The following is an 18591-nucleotide window of genomic DNA, read 5'->3' as shown; positions in this document are numbered from 1 at the left end:
CAAACTGGGAAAGTTGGAATCGTGCCATCTTTAACCCCAGTTTTTTTCAGCCATATTTTTTCTCGCTTAACCAAAAAAAAAAAAAAAAACGATTCGGAGTGCTTTGCACTCCCACAACTTCCTTTCACTTTTTTTTGTTTTAAGCTCAGCACAGGATTTTTTTTCAGCAATGCAACTTTTTAATGTGATAAAGCCGCTTTTTGCACACAAAACTCTTTTTTTAAAAAAAATAATTAATTTAAAATTTATTGAACCATTATTACCCATATTGTTAAATAAGTGCAAACGTTTACATACACTATAGTAATTGAAACATGAACACGTTTTTTTTCTTTAAAAAAAAGAAACATACATGCAGGTCGATAACGAATACACACTTAAAACAGGTCAAAGGTATTTCTGGGGATGTTCTTTTACTTTTAGCCAGCCATGCGGGAAAGAATATAGTTTTATCCAGAATGGGTGGGTGCTCCGTGCGTGCGACTTCGGTAGGAAAGGGACATGAAAGTAAAATAAAGTGCAAACCAATTTGAACATTTTATGTACAAATTGGGCCCCAACTAGACTCATGGGAAGTATTTTGGGAGCAATTTTATAACATGTCACGAGAGCCTTGGTCTAACTCTACCCAGATCACCTTTTTATTTATTATGTGCACTGAGATCTTACCAAGACTCCTACGGTTAGCTATCCAGTTCAAAGCTCCTCGACTACTTAATTTTAGCAGGCCCGGTCTTCTCATTTCTCATCTCCTAATTGCGGTTGACTACATTGGACCTGTTTTGCAATGTACCAGGCCCACTAGTGAATTTTGAGAAATCTAATATCAAATTCAGCACATCGGCCCGCTGAAGACAAATTCCGCAAATCTTTTTTTTTTTGGTACTTGCCCATTAAGTTAGGGGTGGGGTAGTATCTGGGCATTCCTATATCGGGAACCAGTTTCTCATTTGCTGATTACTCTACTCTTATAGACAAGGTAGCTATTAGAATTGAAGGATGACAACGGAAGGCTCTTTCCTTTGCAGGAAGAGCAACCTTGCTAACCATACGTTCTATCATCATTGCTGCTCACATTAGTGCCCGTTACCATTTTAAAACAATTGGAGAAGGATTTCTGAGCTTTTTTGTGGGGGCATGATGTTTCCCATAGGCGGCTGCATCTCATCCCATCGCATGGGTGGCTGTTGTCACTCCTAAGTCCTAAAGTGCAATGTGGGCTTGGTCTAAAATTTGTGTGCGTTCGCCGACGAGCATTAATGTGCAAGTTGGCCAATCAGCTGACCGTCCATTCAGAGTCTCTATGGGCGTCAGTTGTACCAGAAAAATATCATTTTATGGGCCAATGGTTCAATTACAAACTCCAACATCACGCATCATCTAATTGGAGGAATGTAGTGACCGCTGCTAATCCCATTCAATTTCAGTTTACATGGCTTATGGTTTCTGGTGCTCAAACATTCTTTTAAATATGGAGGTGGAACTTGCTGATGCATGGGTAAGTGATTTCATCACCCAAGACAGGTCTGGGGATATGGCCAAGCTGGCTGCTATTTTCCCTGCTGATATGATGTCTCATATTGCTATGATCTCATTATCAGTTGGTTTGTGGACTGATCAGCTGGTTTGGAGAATGAATAAACTAACTAATGCATCTCTTGCTGAGATCTATAATATGCTGGTAGAGCCATTACAGATCTCAGAAGATCTGTAATGTATGTCTCATAATTATGGGTTGAAGGAGATTTTGTTGAGATTCATTGCCAAGTTCTAATATATACCTATTTGGTTGGTCAATAAGTTTAAGGACTTTAAAATTCTATTCCTAGTGTTATTGTATTTAGTTCTTTCTTTTGTGATAGTTATCCTTAATCTTGATCAAGTCTTATCTTTTAGTGGATGTTGGTTTATAAATTTGAGTAAAAATCCAACATCTCACCAATTAGTCCATTAATGCTCTATTAAGAGCCTTTTTTTTGTGTGACTGTATTTTCTCTCTCCAAATTAGTTTTCTTCTGGCATCTCTTTTCTATTTTTTTGGTTTGGTGTTTGTTTTAGATTTTAGGTCGGCACGGTCAATCTACTCTGCATAGCATACCGTCCAACAAGATTCTGCTATTATCATCTCACCATTGGACTCACCATACAAGCATAGTCCACTATTACAGGATACTTTTGCTTGGAGGTATACCTTATTCGCTTTTACATCTACATATACATATAAGGGTAGGTAACTCAGTAGCGCATGGGCGGTGTTTGACTCAAGGATGCTTTTGCATTACGCAGCGGTCTCATTTACTCCTCTGGATCTTCAATAACTTTTGTGAAAAAATATGTACATATAATATATTTGTTACTCTTTCAACTTTCGCCTAGATCCACATATATAAGAAGGGTAGGTAACTTCGCAGGGCAGTGTTTGACTCAAAAATGCTTTTGCATTACGCAGCGGTCTCATTGGCTCCTCTGGATCTTCAATAACTTTTGTGGAAAATATATGTACATATAATATGTTTGTTACTCATTCAACTTTCGCTTAGATCTATTTATATAAGAAGGGTAGGCAACTCGGTAGCTCATGGGCAGTGCTTGAAAATGCTTTTGCATTACGCAGCGGTCTCATTGGCTCCTCTGGATCTTCAATAACTTTGTGGAAAGATATGTACATATAATATATTTGTTACTCTTTCAACTTTGGCGTACGCCCTGTTTGTATAATATATGTATGTATGTATGTATAAATCCTCTACCAGACCTCTTGTAGAAAGGCTAAATTGGCCAGCTTGGGGGATAACAGCGCGCTTCTTTTTTCCGCCTATCTTGCTAATCTAACACAACCTCTCAACACCACGTGGAGGTCCAAAGCCACTGAATTATGAATAAATAAGTAGCGTTCGAAAACTTCTTTTTTTCCAAAATCCATTTGTCTGTTCACTGCCTACGCTGCAATGAACAGTCACTATCTAAGCCGTACGCGCTGCGGACTCAATGAATGGTCACCACAAATGTGGCCTCACGCAACCTCTTTTTTTCTTATTGAATCGGGAGGCGTGATCCACCAGTTTATTTATTAGATCTTGTTAAGATCTTGTAGATGGGACGTGTCAACCACAACCAAAAGATTCGACTTAATCTGGATTGCACGTCGTTGTTCAAGGCTTGATCCGCCGCGGCCGCCAAAACCCAACTTGGGCTGGCGCCAAAATCCGACTTAACGAAAATAGATGGATTGGTTGAAATGATGAACAACGGTGGGTCTTCTAATCTACGCACATTGTTAGATCAGCTCAGAGGGAAGAATCCGACATACGGATGGAAAAAAAGAAATGTCGAAAATTGTGGAACTTTAGGCCTTTGCACCAAATGCTGTATAAATTTTTGGGCTCTGATTTTGGATCCGTCGCCTATTCTCTACGAGCTCCTCAGTCACTGGGCCGTGACATTACGGAAGTTCTTGTGGCTGCTGTGCCATTAAAGACTGCCACTAATTGTACCAAAAAAAAAAACTGCAACTAGTTCAGAATTTTCAGCAATTCCATGTTAAGTATATTCTAAAATACAAAGCTGACCCCCAACCGACTTGGAGACTTATATTAAATAGTCACGAGCAAAGCACTACTATACTCAAGTGCTGGAGTAGAACGAGACGGAAAAAAAAAACGTACGAGATGCGGGTATAAGAGCAACTGTGTTAGCTGTTAATCTTCTATCCCCATCACTTCCTTTTGCTTTTCTCCCCTAATCATGAAGCTCTCGGTCCTCACTTTACTCCTCCTCTCATGTTTCCGTTTCTCCTACTCCTTTACTCCACGCTACAATTCAATATTCAGTTTCGGCAACTCCCTCGCCGACACCGGTAATTTTCTTATCACCGGTGCCCAGCAGTTACCTGGCATCGGCAGGCTCCCTTACGGCATGACCTTCTTTGGCCGCCCGACGGGCCGCTGTTCCGATGGACGCTTGGTTATCGACTTCATCGGTATCCGTTGCCTTCATTTCCCTCCGTCATAGCGTGATAACTAGCCACCATGTCCCCAAACCATCCCCATTTGTTCATAATTAATATTTGAGTCTTTGTTCCATTGTAGCTGAGGCGGTTGGGCTCCCGTTGCTGCCGCCATCTTTGGCGAGCGGCCAAGACTTCCGACAGGGAGCCAACTTCGCCGTCACAGCTTGCACGGCACTTGACTTAGCCTTCTGGGAACAGAGAGGGCTTGCCGGTATCTTTTGGACCAACGATTCCTTGGGCGTCCAGCTTCAATGGTTCGAGCAGCTGAAGCCTTCCCTTTGCAGCACAGTCAGAGGTTGTACTCGCGTAATTGATGGACGTTTTGTTACTAATGCTATTTTATCTCATACTCGGCGCTCTTGATGGAGCTAAACGAAATGCATTGCAGAGTGCAAGGACTACTTCGGCAAATCCCTCTTTGTACTCGGAGAGATCGGAGGGAACGATTACCACTTTCCCCTTCTCGCCAATAGGACCTTGGAGGAAGTAAGGACGTATGTGCCTCATGTCATCAAAACCATTTCGAATACTGCTGAGGTACGTGCCTAACAAATTATGTTTCTTAAACAACTGGTCTATAATTTTCTAGGTTGAACGTTGGGGCCGTTACTTCATGAGACATCATCAACCTTTATTTTTAGGAGAAAAAGGAGGTTTCTCAATTTTGCAGTACTTGATTCACTGAGTCGCTATTGCATGCGGCAAATTTTTTTGCAGATTTTAATCAACCAGGGAGCTGTTGACCTAGTTTTGCCTGGGTCGCCACCATCAGGCTGCTTTGGGTTGCTCCTGACGTTGCTCCCTAGTCCTAACAAAGAAGACTATGAACCGCAGACTGGATGCCTCAAGAAGCTGAATGAATTATCAAGATATCACAACAAATTGCTTCGTCGGGCAGTAGGAAAACTCCGGAGCAAGTATCCAGGGGTTAGGATAATCTACGCCGACTACTATGGACCAGTCATTCAATTTGTACGGACACCCGAACGCTTTGGTAAGCCCCTCTCCCTTCTTGAAGATCCGTGCCGATGTGTGTTTAGTTTCATATTGATATTCGCCGAAATTTTAGGTGCTTATACAATCACTATGGAGGCAAAAAAATATATTTTTTGGCTAGTCATTTTGAGTGAGATTCCGGATTGTTACAAATAATATCAGAGCGAATTCGTCTCATAGCCTACATGGACTAGAGAACAATGCAGCACAGATTCATGAAGGCTGATCACGAGCCGATTGTGGTGCTTGTGGTTAGATTTGAATGGATTTGAATTCTTAAACTGATGAGGACGTCAGGACTTGAACGAGGAGAGTATGTGATGATTCGTGCAGGCATGTGTTTAGTTCCACATTGGTTATTTGCTGAGAATATTATGAGAACTAAAAATTCAAAAAAAAATCTTTCGGCTAATCATTTTGAGTGAGGTTGCAAGTTGTTACAAATGGTATCAGAGCGAATTCGGGCCATAGCCCATGGGACTAGGAAACACTGTAGCATGGGTTTATAGAGGCTGACCACAAGCCAATCGTGGACGTCAGGGCTTGAGAGAGGGGAGTATGTGAGGACCCTGCAACTTTAACCCAATCTTATGCACATTTCTATTTTATCTTACCAATATTTCATATTCATTTCCCATAACATTATAATTTATGTACAGATATTCTTGCTTTTCGCACGTAGCCAAGTAGCTACGCATTAAATTGTCATGCAAACAATCAATAGATTTAGTATAAACTTCCGATTTTTCACTCACGCATTCGGTTGATGCAGGGTTTAGCAATGGGGCTCTAATTGCTTGCTGCGGGGGAGGAGGTCCCTACAACTTCAACCCACAAGCCAGGTGTGCCGAGCCGGGTGCGACCGTATGTGAGAACCCATCCAAGTCCATATATTGGGATGGCATCCACCTAACCGAAGCTGCTTATCGCTACATCACCACGGGTTGGCTCTCTACATGGTCCCATGCCAAGGTCCATTAAGAGCCCAACACCAACCCACCCATTATAACCCGCGTTGGCTTAGTTTGAGAATTTTAATGCATCGAAAAACAAAATCATTAGGGTCTATTTGCTTGCTGTTCATGAAGAACATTGTGGGCACTAATGGTTGTATTGTGGAATTTGTGGACTGCTTATGTATTTTTCTTCTCTCAAATTGATGTTGTTTAATCATTTGATGTTGGGCAGGTTTGCTGCTTCTTGTTTCTTTCTGATGCTCTTTCTATACAATATCATTGCATCTTCTCCACAAATTGGTGATTATGATAGTCTATGTAATAACAAAAAAACAAGTTTTGAAAAATTTATCTCCTTCTGCTACATAATAGTACCTGTTCACAAATCCATGATTTTGCATAGTCCTGGTTTACATACAAAAACGCATTCCAAGGCATCTTGGAACAATAACATAACATCTTCTAGCTGTTGTTGAGGAATAATAGTCTCATATCGGGTCAAGGATTCTTGTGGTTCTCATATACTCTTGGGCTCATTCATCTTAACTCTCGGATTGTTGGATAGGATTTGTGCGTATGGAAAATGCTTTGCGGCATCAAAAAAATTACCAGGTCCACAATCCTTTTTTTGGGCGTAAATTGAGTCTACAATCTTTGATTTGATAGTTGTATGGTTAACTAACCTGCTATGTTTAGCAACAAATTCCTGAGTTGCACCAACTTTTTGTGGCCGGGGCTTGTTTGCTGCGGTTGCCTAGATTAAAAGCAAAGCATCAAGTTCTGCCACCCTTGGTTTTTGTAGCTATATCCTCTGGGCATTCTAGAATGTGGAATACTTAAACATTTGGCAATTGAAAAAAAAAAAGAAGAAAACTTTATTCCATTAGGAATCCACTATACTCTTATTTCTCCATTGTGAAGTGGCATTATCACAAAGTTAATTGCTGTGGATCTATTTCACATTAGTTCATGCAGAGGCTTGATGAACTTCACTTTCTTTTAGCCATGGCGAAGTGGCACATATTAATAAATTTGTAAGTTCGGTACATTGCTTACCTCATGGTCTTGTTTCTATTTACTTTGTATCTGAGTCCTCGTGGTCAGGTACCTAGCATGTATACCAAGCATATGTAATGATCAAATTGATATTTTATTTATCAAATAATAAAAAGAAGGAATGGTCAAGCAAGGGTAATGCTTAACGAAAAACGCGTTAGGAACAAAGTCTTTGCAAGAGTTGCTCGTCCTTAATCGTCGATGTCTATGGCATGTGGTCGTGGCTGTCTTTTTTGAAAAAAAATAAAAAGAAAGTGAATGCCACTAGATTAAATTAAATCAATGGTCAGAACTGCGACTTGATAACTTAATTTCCAAGCTCCAATCATCCATTCGAGAATCACCATTGGCTCATCTACATAAGGGCTTGGAAAGTCAAAAATGATATGAAGATGAGTTTATGTAGCTGACAACGTGAGAAGAAACTGATGGAACCACGAGATCAGCAAGCAAGTGATGTTTTAAAAAAAAAGAAGAGATTCAGCAAGCAAGTGATGTTTAAAAAAAAGAAGAAAAAGATTTGTTTTCTGCTTGGGTCTCTGTTAATAAGCCTGAAATGTGATGGATATGCAAATAGTTAGTATTACCATTTTTATTTTTTAGGTCTTGTAGATGGGACGTGTCAATCACAGCCAAAAGACTTGACTTAATCTGGAGTCTCGTTGTTCAAGACTTGATCCGCTGCGATTTAATATGGCGCCAACTCGGGCTGGTGCCAAAATCCAACTAAACGAAAATAGATGGATTGGTTGAAATGATGAACAACGGTCGGTCCACTTCTAATCTGCCCACATTGATATATCAGCTCAGAGTGAAGAATCCGACGTACAGAGAGAAAAACGAAACATCAAAGATTGTCGAACTTGATCCAAAAGGATCCTTCCGTGTTGAGAAGCCTTTTAAGCCAATGATGCTGCTAGTCCTTCCGTGTGATATGGGCTTTAGGCCTTTGCACCAAATGCTGTATAATTTTTTGGGCTTGTAATTTTGGATCCGTCGCCTATCCTTCACCAGCTGCTCAGTCACTGGGCCGTGACATTACGGAAGTTCTAGTGGCCGGTGTGCCATTTCAAATATATATAAAACGTCGGGTGAAAAACTGCAACTAATTGTACAAAAAAAAAAAAAAACTGCAACTAGTTCAGAATTTTCGGCGACTCCATGTTAAATATATTCAAAATATGACGTTGACGCCCAACCGACTTGGAGATCTAAAATATAAAGTTGACCTCCAACCAACTTAGAGACTTATATTAAATGGCCACGAGCAAAGCACTACTATACTCAACTGTTGCAATCGAACGTGACGGAAAAAAAAAACGTACGAGATGCGGGTATAAGAGCAAATGGGTTACCTGTTAATCTTCTATCCCCATCACTTCCTATTGCTTTTCTCCCCTAATCATGAAGATCTTGGTCCTCACTTTACTCTTTCTCTCATTTTTCCATTTTTCCTACTCCTTACTCCACGCTACAATTCAATATTCAGTTTCGGAAACTCCCTCGCCGACACCGGTAATTTTCTTATCACCGGTGCCCAGCAGTTCCCCGGCATTGGCAGCTCCCTTACGGCATGACCTTCTTTGGCCGCCCCACGGGCCGCTGTTCCGATGGACGCTTGGTTATCGACTTCGTCGGTATCCGTTTCCTTCATTTCCCTCCGTCATAGCTTGATAACTAGCCACCATGTCCCCAAACCATACCCATTTGTCCATAATTAATATTTGAGTCTTTGTTCCATTGTAGCTGAGGCGGTTGGGCTCCCGTTGCTGCCGCCATCTTTGGCGAGCGGCCAAGACTTCCGACAGGGAGCCAACTTCGCCGTCACAGCTTGCACGGCACTTGACTTAGCCTTCTGGGAACAGAGAGGGCTTGCCGGTATCTTTTGGACCAACGATTCCTTGGGCGTCCAGCTTCAATGGTTCGAGCAGCTGAAGCCTTCCCTTTGCAGCACAGTCAGAGGTTATACTCGCGTAATTGATGGACGTTTTGCTCCTAATGCTATTTTATCTCATACTCGGCACTCTTGAAGGAGCTAAACGAAATGCGTTGCAGAGTGCAAGGACTACTTCGGCAAATCCCTCTTTGTACTCGGAGAGATCGGAGGGAACGATTACCACTATGCCCTTCTCGCCTATAGGACCTTGGAGGAAGTAAGGACGTATGTGCCTCATGTCATCGAAACCATTTCGAATACTGCTGAGGTACGTGCCCAACAAATTATGTTTCTTAAACAGCTGGTCTATAATTTTCTAGGTTGAACGTTGGTGGTGTTACTTCATGAGACAACATCAACCTTTAATTTTAGGAGAGAAAGGAGGTTTCTCAATTTTGCAGTACTTGATCCACTGAGTGGCTATTGCATGCGGCAAAATTTTGTGCAGATTTTAATCAACGAGGGAGCGGTTGACCTAGTTTTGCTGGGGCGCCGCCATCAGGCTGCTTTGGGTTGCTACTGACGTTGCTCCCTAGTCCTAACTGTGAAGACCCGAATTGGGCCCAACGAACTGAAGTCGGCAAGGAGTGCCGACTTCAGTTGGGTCATCGTGGTCTCCCCACGATGACCACGCCGGCCGAACGGCCAGCGAATCCCCCGCAAGCCCCCTCTCTTCCCCTCTCTCTCTTCGTGAAGAGGGTTAGGAAACCCTCAGAGCAGCCCGATCCCTCCCCCATTCCTCTGAAATTTTGAAGCTTTCCCTTCATTTTTTCCCTCTTCTTGAGACTATCGCCGGAGCCGTAGTCGTCGCCGGAGCCGCCAACGCCGCCGGGGTTCATCGTCGACGACCGGAGGTGAGGAAGACAACCATCTATTTGTTTCTTTTTTTTTGGATTTAAGGGGGGGAGGATTGAGTGATGTTACCGGTTGCACTTCCCCTGTTTCGGGGAAGATTTGTGAGATGCAGCCGGCCGACGGTGGCCGGCCGGGGTCAATCCGGCCGAAACGGGTTCGGCCGGAGGTGGGCGAATAGGGGGCCGGGCTTCCCAGCCCCGGTCCCTCTCTTTCCTTCCTTTCTCCCTCTCCTTCTTCTCTCCTTCTCGTCCGGCGCCGCTGGTGACAGTGGCGTGACCGACGGCGGCTGGCCGAGTGCCGCCGCCGAGGGCCACGGTCGGCCGCCGAGGGCCGACCGGAGCCACTAGCCACCCCCCCTTCTTCCTTTTCCTTTCTTCTTCTTCCTCTTCTCCTTCTTTTTCTTCTTCTTCTTCTTCTTCTTCTTCCGGCTGGGTGTTTTTCCTTGCATCGATTTCCGTGCCTGATTTGTGAACCAGATCTTGGACCGGGTTCAAACTATGAACCGGTTTCACCTATGCTGTGAATAGGGTTTGATCCGAGTTGGAGTAAATGGGTTCTGATTAGGGTCTGAATCTGAGTCAAGAATTTGGGTTGGAGAATCTGTGTTGGGCTGAGTTGAACCTAATTGGATCTGTGGGCTGGTTTGGTTTGGGCCCGAGATCTGATCTGGACCTGTAATCTGGTTTGGTTCAGTTGGGCCTAATCTGTGTTGGGCCACAATTGACTTGGGTTTAAAGGGTTCTGATTTTAGGGTCTATGTTGGATCTTAGGGGCCCATTCTTGGATCTATGGACTTAGGAGTTTAAGGGGTTGGAATTAGTTTAAATTATGTTTCTTAATTAATTAAATAATTAATATTTATGTTTAATCAGGGGTTCGTGATATCTGTGACAGGGATTCTTAAGCGAGCCCAGGTAGGTGACCGTTGCTTTAAAGTAGAATTTTAACATGTATCTTGCATATGTTGATTTATTGATTTATTATTGGTAATATGTGTTAGAATTATTATTAAATATTTAATTTCATAAATTATTATGCGCTTTACTGTGGGGAGTATGATTATGATTTTGATATAGAAAGTTGATTTATTGATTTTCAAAATCCGCGTGACTATAGTCTAGACCCCGCCAATGGGATGATACGTTGGCCCTGTCGACTTGTACTGAGGAACTAGTTCCGACACCGCGACCACCGGTGATAGAATAGTGGCGGCACAGAGGTGCGTTTTGCTCTTCGGAGCGGCTCGGTGGAGCGTGAGTTTAGCACCAGGGGGTGCGGCACAGTGGTGCGTTGGCTCAGTGGAGCGGCTCTTCGGAGAGTTGTATTGGCACTTCGGTGTAACCATGCCACTGGGTGATGTGGCCGTAGTCATGCGGTTGAGTTATTTTGAGTCTCGGATTGGGTTTACAGATTTTTGTGTGGATTTTTGGATTTATGTGTTTAGCTGCTTTTATATGCATTATGACATGTTATATGATGACTTTATTGCATGATGTCGCCTACTGAGCTGTTAGCTCACTCCTACTATTTACATTTTTGCAGGTGATGATATATGATTATGGGGATTACGGGACGGAGTGATCATGATGTAGTTAGCTAGTGGATATAGACTTTCTCTTTTGACTTATGTATACATGGACATTTGAATTGAAAGTTGGAATTTATCTTTGTTTAGCTATTGATGTGGAATCTGATCAATCTGCCTTGCGTGCCTGCGGGGTCCGCCCTGCAGGTGCGCGGCGTCTGCTCGCGCCCCGGGCCCCCGGGTTCGGGGCGTGACAGATTTATTGGTATCAGAGCTTAAGGTTAAGGTATCCTAGGGTTTAGGTTCAGGTAAGTGTGAGTGGGGAATTATGATAGAAAAACTATCAAAGCCTTGGTTTATAGTCACTTGAGATTGTAACATGAATGATATTATAACCTACGGCTTAAGACCACTAGGGACTGTAGGCTTAATGGTATTAGAGTTTGACGTTTAAGATCATTAGGGATTTTGACATAAATATATCATAGCTTAAGGTTATGATCAATTGGGACATGACAATTATATTTGGTGCTTAAGGTGTAAGATCACCGGGCATTGTGATAAAATGTATGCATCGGGTTTGGTTTTCGATGAGTGTGGAAGGAAAGTATAAATTGTCTTTGATCATGATAAGAGAGGTTTGACCTAAGATAAGTATAGGTCAACAATGGCATATCGAGTATACCATGTTTAGATATTATTTAAATGATTTGAAAGTTCAAATTTGATGGGGGTTTTAATGTGATCATACTTTTGGTTTTGCTGCTAATTATTAGAGTGGGATTTGTACGTTGATTTAGTATTGGAGTAAGCTAAGGAGATTTCATAATATTGAAAGGAACGTTCTTCGAAGTTGAAAATGTATGTGGATTATATCTGGTGTTGGCATGTTGGATATTGCAAATAGGTCTATTTCCTATGGATGTATTTGATTATTTTGAGGCCATAGAGTATGCATATTGATAGGAGAATTCTAATTATTTGAATTCGCATGTTTGGATTGGGCTCCTGAATTTTCTTATAATTGTTGGAGACTATTGGATGTGTTAATTTGAACTCAAGTCTCGGTTTATGATCTAACTAGAAATTTTTGTCATTGTAAAATACAAAATTTAGTAGAAATTTCGATTTTGAGATGCTTATGTGAGTTATTATGTGTAGCATTGATCATAGACATTAAGAATTTTGGTGAAAAAGAATTTGGAGGTTGATAGGGTTAATTCCTACTCATAGTGATATTGGCTCAACAGTTCTAACCCATTGAATTTGAAGTAAATTCTGTTGGAAGGAAAATCAATGTAGATTTTCTGATTAAATTGCTAAAGGAATACAAGAATTACCCCTTTAAATTAAACCTAGATATTTTTGGATTCTAAGAAGGTTGTGGAGATCACGTAGTGACCTTAAACTTGACTAAAGGATTGGGGGTTAGTTATGATAACTATACTCTATATAAATTGAGGATAAAAAGATCTAGAGGTTTTGCTCTAGTTCTACTTGGAAATTTGAAATTTGGAGTTTCTTAGTCTCAATGCAAAGTGATACTTTAGTCAGAAATCATTTGTGACTTTAGAGAATTAAATGAATTAAATCAGAGTGTGCAGCGGAAGTCTGGTGGTTTGACTTATTTTGAAACTGGTTAAGAACATTAATATTTGATCTAAAAGGCATTATGATGAAATACTTGAGTTAGTTTCAGGAGAATGTTGTTGATTCTATGGATGATCTAAAGGTAGCTATGTAATTTTCACCAGTGGATCTTCTATTGTTGACAACTTTTGGGAGAATCTTGGGCATGTTAAATTTAGCATTTACGATTGATGATTCCTTGGTTGGTCTTAGACTTGGAATGTTTTAACATGGATCTCTTATTTGTTGGAATGATGTGGGAGAAAGAAAAAAAAAATGATTATAGAATATTAAGAGGATTTGATACTAAAGATTTCTCCTATTTCTATTAAGCCAATTATGATCTCTATGTAGAATCAAGAGAAATTAATTTCTTTGGGATATAATTATGGCATTTTAATCCAAGGTTGGGAGTTTGGAATTCTTTTGAAGGAGATCAAAAGAACTTACTACGTGTGGTAAATAGGAAGGACCAAGTTTTGAGGAGGCGCACGATTCCTTATGTAAAGGTGCAGTGGAGCAATCACAGTAAGAGAGAAGTTACTTGGGAGCTGGAGGAGGAGATGAGAGAGAAGTTTCCTGCCTTGTTCTCGGATTGAGGTATGTTTTAATTTCGAGGACGAAATTTCTTTTTAGTTGGTTAGAGTGTGAAGACCCGAATTGGGCCCAACGAACTGAAGTCGGCAAGGAGTGCCGACTTCAGTTGGGTCATCGTGGTCTCCCCACGATGACCACGCCAGCCGAACGGCCAGCGAATCCCCCGCAAGCCCCCTCTCTTCCCCTCTCTCTCTTCGTGAAGAGGGTTAGGAAACCCTCAGAGCAGCCCGATCCCTCCCCCATTCCTCTGAAATTTTGAAGCTTTCCCTTCATTTTTTCCCTCTTCTTGAGACTATCACCGGAGCCGTAGTCGTCGCCGGAGCCGCCAACGCCGCCGGGGTTCATCGTCGACGACCGGAGGTGAGGAAGACAACCATCTATTTGTTTCTTTTTTTTTGGATTTAAGGGGGGGAGGATTGAGTGATGTTACCGGTTGCACTTCCCCTGTTTCGGGGAAGATTTGTGAGATGCAGCCGGCCGACGGTGGCCGGCCGGGGTCAATCCGGCCGAAACGGGTTCGGCCGGAGGTGGGCGAATAGGGGGCCGGGCTTCCCAGCCCCGGTCCCTCTCTTTCCTTCCTTTCTCCCTCTCCTTCTTCTCTCCTTCTCGTCCGGCGCCGCTGGTGACAGTGGCGTGACCGACGGCGGCTGGCCGAGTGCCGCCGCCGAGGGCCACGGTCGGCCGCCGAGGGCCGACCGGAGCCACTAGCCACCCCCCCTTCTTCCTTTTCCTTTCTTCTTCTTCCTCTTCTCCTTCTTTTTCTTCTTCTTCTTCTTCTTCTTCTTCCGGCTGGGTGTTTTTCCTTGCATCGATTTCCGTGCCTGATTTGTGAACCAGATCTTGGACCGGGTTCAAACTATGAACCGGTTTCACCTATGCTGTGAATAGGGTTTGATCCGAGTTGGAGTAAATGGGTTCTGATTAGGGTCTGAATCTGAGTCAAGAATTTGGGTTGGAGAATCTGTGTTGGGCTGAGTTGAACCTAATTGGATCTGTGGGCTGGTTTGGTTTGGGCCCGAGATCTGATCTGGACCTGTAATCTGGTTTGGTTCAGTTGGGCCTAATCTGTGTTGGGCCACAATTGACTTGGGTTTAAAGGGTTCTGATTTTAGGGTCTATGTTGGATCTTAGGGGCCCATTCTTGGATCTATGGACTTAGGAGTTTAAGGGGTTGGAATTAGTTTAAATTATGTTTCTTAATTAATTAAATAATTAATATTTATGTTTAATCAGGGGTTCGTGATATCTGTGACAGGGATTTTTAAGCGAGCCCAGGTAGGTGACCGTTGCTTTAAAGTAGAATTTTAACATGTATCTTGCATATGTTGATTTATTGATTTATTATTGGTAATATGTGTTAGAATTATTATTAAATATTTAATTTCATAAATTATTATGCGCTTTACTGTGGGGAGTATGATTATGATTTTGATATAGAAAGTTGATTTATTGATTTTCAAAATCCGCGTGACTATAGTCTAGACCCCGCCAATGGGATGATACGTTGGCTCTGTCGACTTGTACTGAGGAACTAGTTCCGACACCGCGACCACCGGTGATAGAATAGTGGCGGCACAGAGGTGCGTTTTGCTCTTCAGAGCGGCTCGGTGGAGCGTGAGTTTAGCACCAGGGGGTGCGGCACAGTGGTGCGTTGGCTCAGTGGAGCGGCTCTTCGGAGAGTTGTATTGGCACTTCGGTGTAACCATGCCACTGGGTGATGTGGCCGTAGTCATGCGGTTGAGTTATTTTGAGTCTCGGATTGGGTTTACAGATTTTTGTGTGGATTTTTGGATTTATGTGTTTAGCTGCTTTTATATGCATTATGACATGTTATATGATGACTTTATTGCATGATGTCGCCTACTGAGCTGTTAGCTCACTCCTACTATTTACATTTTTGCAGGTGATGATATATGATTATGGGGATTACGGGACGGAGTGATCATGATGTAGTTAGCTAGTGGATATAGACTTTCTCTTTTGACTTATGTATACATGGACATTTGAATTGAAAGTTGGAATTTATCTTTGTTTAGCTATTGATGTGGAATCTGATCAATCTGCCTTGCGTGCCTGCGGGGTCCGCCCTGCAGGTGCGCGGCGTCTGCTCGCGCCCCGGGCCCCCGGGTTCGGGGCGTGACACTAACAAAGAAGACTACGAACCGCAGACTGGATGCCTCAAGAAACCAAATGAATTAGCAAGATATCACAACAAATTACTTCGTCAGGCAACAAGAAAACTCCAGAGCAAGTACCCAGGGGTTAGGATAATCTATGCCGACTTCTATGGACCAGTCATTCAATTTGTACAGACACCCGAACGCTTTGGTAAGCCCCTTTCCATATCTAGAATATTTTTTTGGGGATATGTGCAGGCATGTATATAGTTTTATATCAATTATTCGTCGAGAAGATTTTGGATATTTATACAGAACTAAGGAATCCAAAAAATATCTTCCAACTAACCATTTTGAGTGAGATCTTAAATTGTTACAAATGGTATTAAAGTGAACTCGACTCATAACCTACGTGAAATAGGGAACACTGCAGCACGGGTTTATGGAGGTTGGCCATGAGCCAATCGTGGTGTTTGTGATTAGATTTGAATAGATTTGAACTCTTTGCCGGTTATTCGTTAAAGAGATCTTGAGTACTTATACAGGACTAAGAAGTCCAAAAAAATATCAATTATATGTGCATAGAGGAAACTAATTCCTCCTCCCTCGTCTAACTGACATTTAACCATTAGGACCGGTTCTCTTTTCTTTTTTTTTTTTGTCTAAGTCCCTGATTCAATCTCGTGCACATTTTTATTTTATCTTGAAAATATTTCATATTCATTTTCCATAACATTATAATTTATAGAGTTTTTTGCATGAATATCCTTCTAAAAATTTAAATTTGCATGAATACTCTCTTAAAATTTATATTTACTTCTGTACTCTCATAAAACGCTATTTTCGTACAAATGCCCTTAATATAATGATTTTTCTAACACCGTTAATAAAAACCATATTTATTTTAATTAAAAATAAAATAATATTTTGAAATTACTTTTTTGTCTTCCATCGTGATCGCCTTATAAATATTTTTTTTTGCACGTCTATCCATTAAGAATATTTTAGTTATTTTAATTTGAAACTGTGAATTTCTTAACGGTGTTTGATAGTGTGGGTACATATGTAAAAATTAGAATAAAAAAGGACAAAATAGCAAAACAAGTGTTTTACAAGGGTATACATGCAAATATTACTTTTGGAAGGGTATTCATGCAAAATTCGATATTTAAGAGGATATTAATGCAAAAAATCCTAATTTATATAGAAATATTCTTGCTTTTTGCACGTAGGCAAGTGTCTACGCATTAAATTGTCATGTAAACAGTCAATGGATTCAGTATAAACTTCCAATGTTTCACTCACGCATGCTTCTAAACGTTAACATGGAGCGAAGATACCCTCCTTTCTTAGGCATTCAGTTCCTGCAGGATTTAGCAATGGGGCTCTAATTTCTTGCTGCGGGGGTGGAGGTCCCTACAACTTCAACCCACAAGCCTGGTGTGCCGAGCCGGGTGCGACCGTATGTGAGGACCCATCCAAGTCCATATTTTGGGACGGCATCCACCTAACCGAAGCTGCTTATCGCTACATCGCCAAGGGTTGGCTCTCTGCATGGTCCCATGCCAAGGTCGATTAAGAGCCCAACGCCAACCCACCCATTATCACCCACATTGGCTTAGTTTGAGAATTGTGATGCATCGAAAAATAAAATCATTAGGGTCTATCTACTTGCTGTTCATGAAGAACATTGTGGGCTCTAATGGTTGTATTGTGGAATTTGTGGACTGCTTATGTATTTTTCTTCTGTCATCTGCTAGTGATATTATGACATATTGATGTTGTTTGATCATTTGATGTTTGGCATGTTTGCTGCTTCCTGTTTCTTTCTGATGCTCTTTCTATGCAATATCATTGCATCTTCTCCACAAATTGGTGATTACGATAGTCTATGTAATAACAAATAAAAAGTTTTGAAAAATTTATCTCCTTCTGCTATATAATAGTCCATGTTCACAAATTCACAATTTTGCATAGTCTTGGCTTGTATACGTAAATACATTCCAAGACATCTTGGAACAATCACATAACATCTTCTAGCTGCTGTTGAGGAATAATAGTCTTGGATCGATCAAGAATTTCTATGGTTCTCACATACTCTTAGGCCCATCCATCTAAACTCTTGGATTTTTAGATAGGATCTTAATAGGATATTAGAGACCACCGATCTTTCTTGCTTACTGAAATCTCTATGCTTTTCCATCTCTAGCACTGTATACGTAGTGGGTTAAATTTGGTTCTATCTTATTGTCTATTCTAGAAAACAGCTTTATGTATGGAAAATGCTTTGAGGCATCCGTTAGATGCAAACGAAAAATTGTCAGGCCCATAATCCCTTTTTTACGGGTAAATTGAGTCTACAATCATAGATTTGATAGTTGTATGGTTAACTAACCTGCTATGTCTAGCAACAAATTCCTGAGTTGCACCAACTTTTTGTGGCCGGGGCTTGTTTGCTGAGATTGCCTAGATTAAAAGCAAAGCATCAATTTCTGCCACCCTTGGTTTTTCTCGATATATCCCCTGGCATTGAGTGCCATCTACAAATCTGAACTTGTTTGTGGCATTGAGTGCCATTTTCATGGCTTGCCACCATGTCAAATAGTAGTCGCCAGTCAACAAGGAGGAAACAAAGGTTGCACCTGGATGAATTGTTGAATGAATAAAGTAAGGAGAAGCAACGTCGCTAATAGATTGCGACATATTAGTCGAATTTGGAGTTTTCGATTTTGAAGGAGGAACGTCAGCCATGGTGGAGTCCAAGCCGTGAAATGCTAGCTACAGATGAAAGAAGACTGCTCTGATACCATGATAAGAAATGGACATGATAAGAAATGGAAACCACACGTTTGAATGGAGAGAAAATTGCTCTATTTGATACTAGGCGCATAGGGTGTACATATATAGTTACAATA

General features: G+C 41.5%; 2 protein-coding genes across 2 annotated transcripts; both read left to right on the top strand.

Moving 5' to 3' along the window:
• Positions 1–3704: 3704 nt before the first annotated feature.
• LOC103699735 (GDSL esterase/lipase At5g45910-like) lies at positions 3705–6325 on the top strand. The gene is made up of 5 exons (XM_039129689.1): positions 3705–3979; positions 4089–4304; positions 4398–4546; positions 4727–5003; positions 5778–6325. The coding sequence occupies exons 1-5, from the start codon at positions 3745–3747 to the stop codon at positions 5984–5986; spliced, it is 1086 nt and encodes a 361-aa protein (XP_038985617.1). The 5' UTR covers positions 3705–3744; the 3' UTR covers positions 5987–6325.
• Positions 6326–8508: 2183 nt separating this feature from the next.
• Positions 8509–17496, top strand: LOC120111733 (GDSL esterase/lipase At5g45910-like). The gene is made up of 7 exons (XM_039129608.1): positions 8509–8654; positions 8764–8979; positions 9073–9221; positions 9402–9473; positions 10681–10722; positions 15596–15887; positions 17047–17496. Exons 1-7 carry the CDS (start codon positions 8591–8593, stop codon positions 17253–17255), a joined length of 1044 nt encoding a protein of 347 aa, XP_038985536.1. The 5' UTR covers positions 8509–8590; the 3' UTR covers positions 17256–17496.
• The last annotated feature ends 1095 nt before the right edge of the window (positions 17497–18591 follow it).

Source organism: Phoenix dactylifera, chromosome 8 (assembly GCF_009389715.1).
Source record: "Phoenix dactylifera cultivar Barhee BC4 chromosome 8, palm_55x_up_171113_PBpolish2nd_filt_p, whole genome shotgun sequence".
Classification (NCBI taxonomy): domain Eukaryota; kingdom Viridiplantae; phylum Streptophyta; class Magnoliopsida; order Arecales; family Arecaceae; genus Phoenix; species Phoenix dactylifera.
This window is presented reverse-complemented; position numbering and strand designations above follow the sequence as displayed.

Bases quoted from the DNA above. Each gene is read 5' to 3' on its own strand.
- LOC103699735 (XM_039129689.1), top strand. From the start codon at position 3,745: ATGAAGCTCTCGGTCCTCACTTTACTCCTCCTCTCATGTTTCCGTTTC. The intron at 3,980-4,088 runs GTATCCGTTGCC...GTTCCATTGTAG, and splicing joins CTTGGTTATCGACTTCATCG to CTGAGGCGGTTGGGCTCCCG. The intron at 4,305-4,397 runs GTTGTACTCGCG...AATGCATTGCAG, and splicing joins CCTTTGCAGCACAGTCAGAG to AGTGCAAGGACTACTTCGGC.
- LOC120111733 (XM_039129608.1), top strand. From the start codon at position 8,591: ATGACCTTCTTTGGCCGCCCCACGGGCCGCTGTTCCGATGGACGCTTG. The intron at 8,655-8,763 runs GTATCCGTTTCC...GTTCCATTGTAG, and splicing joins CTTGGTTATCGACTTCGTCG to CTGAGGCGGTTGGGCTCCCG. The intron at 15,888-17,046 runs GTAAGCCCCTTT...CAGTTCCTGCAG, and splicing joins ACAGACACCCGAACGCTTTG to GATTTAGCAATGGGGCTCTA.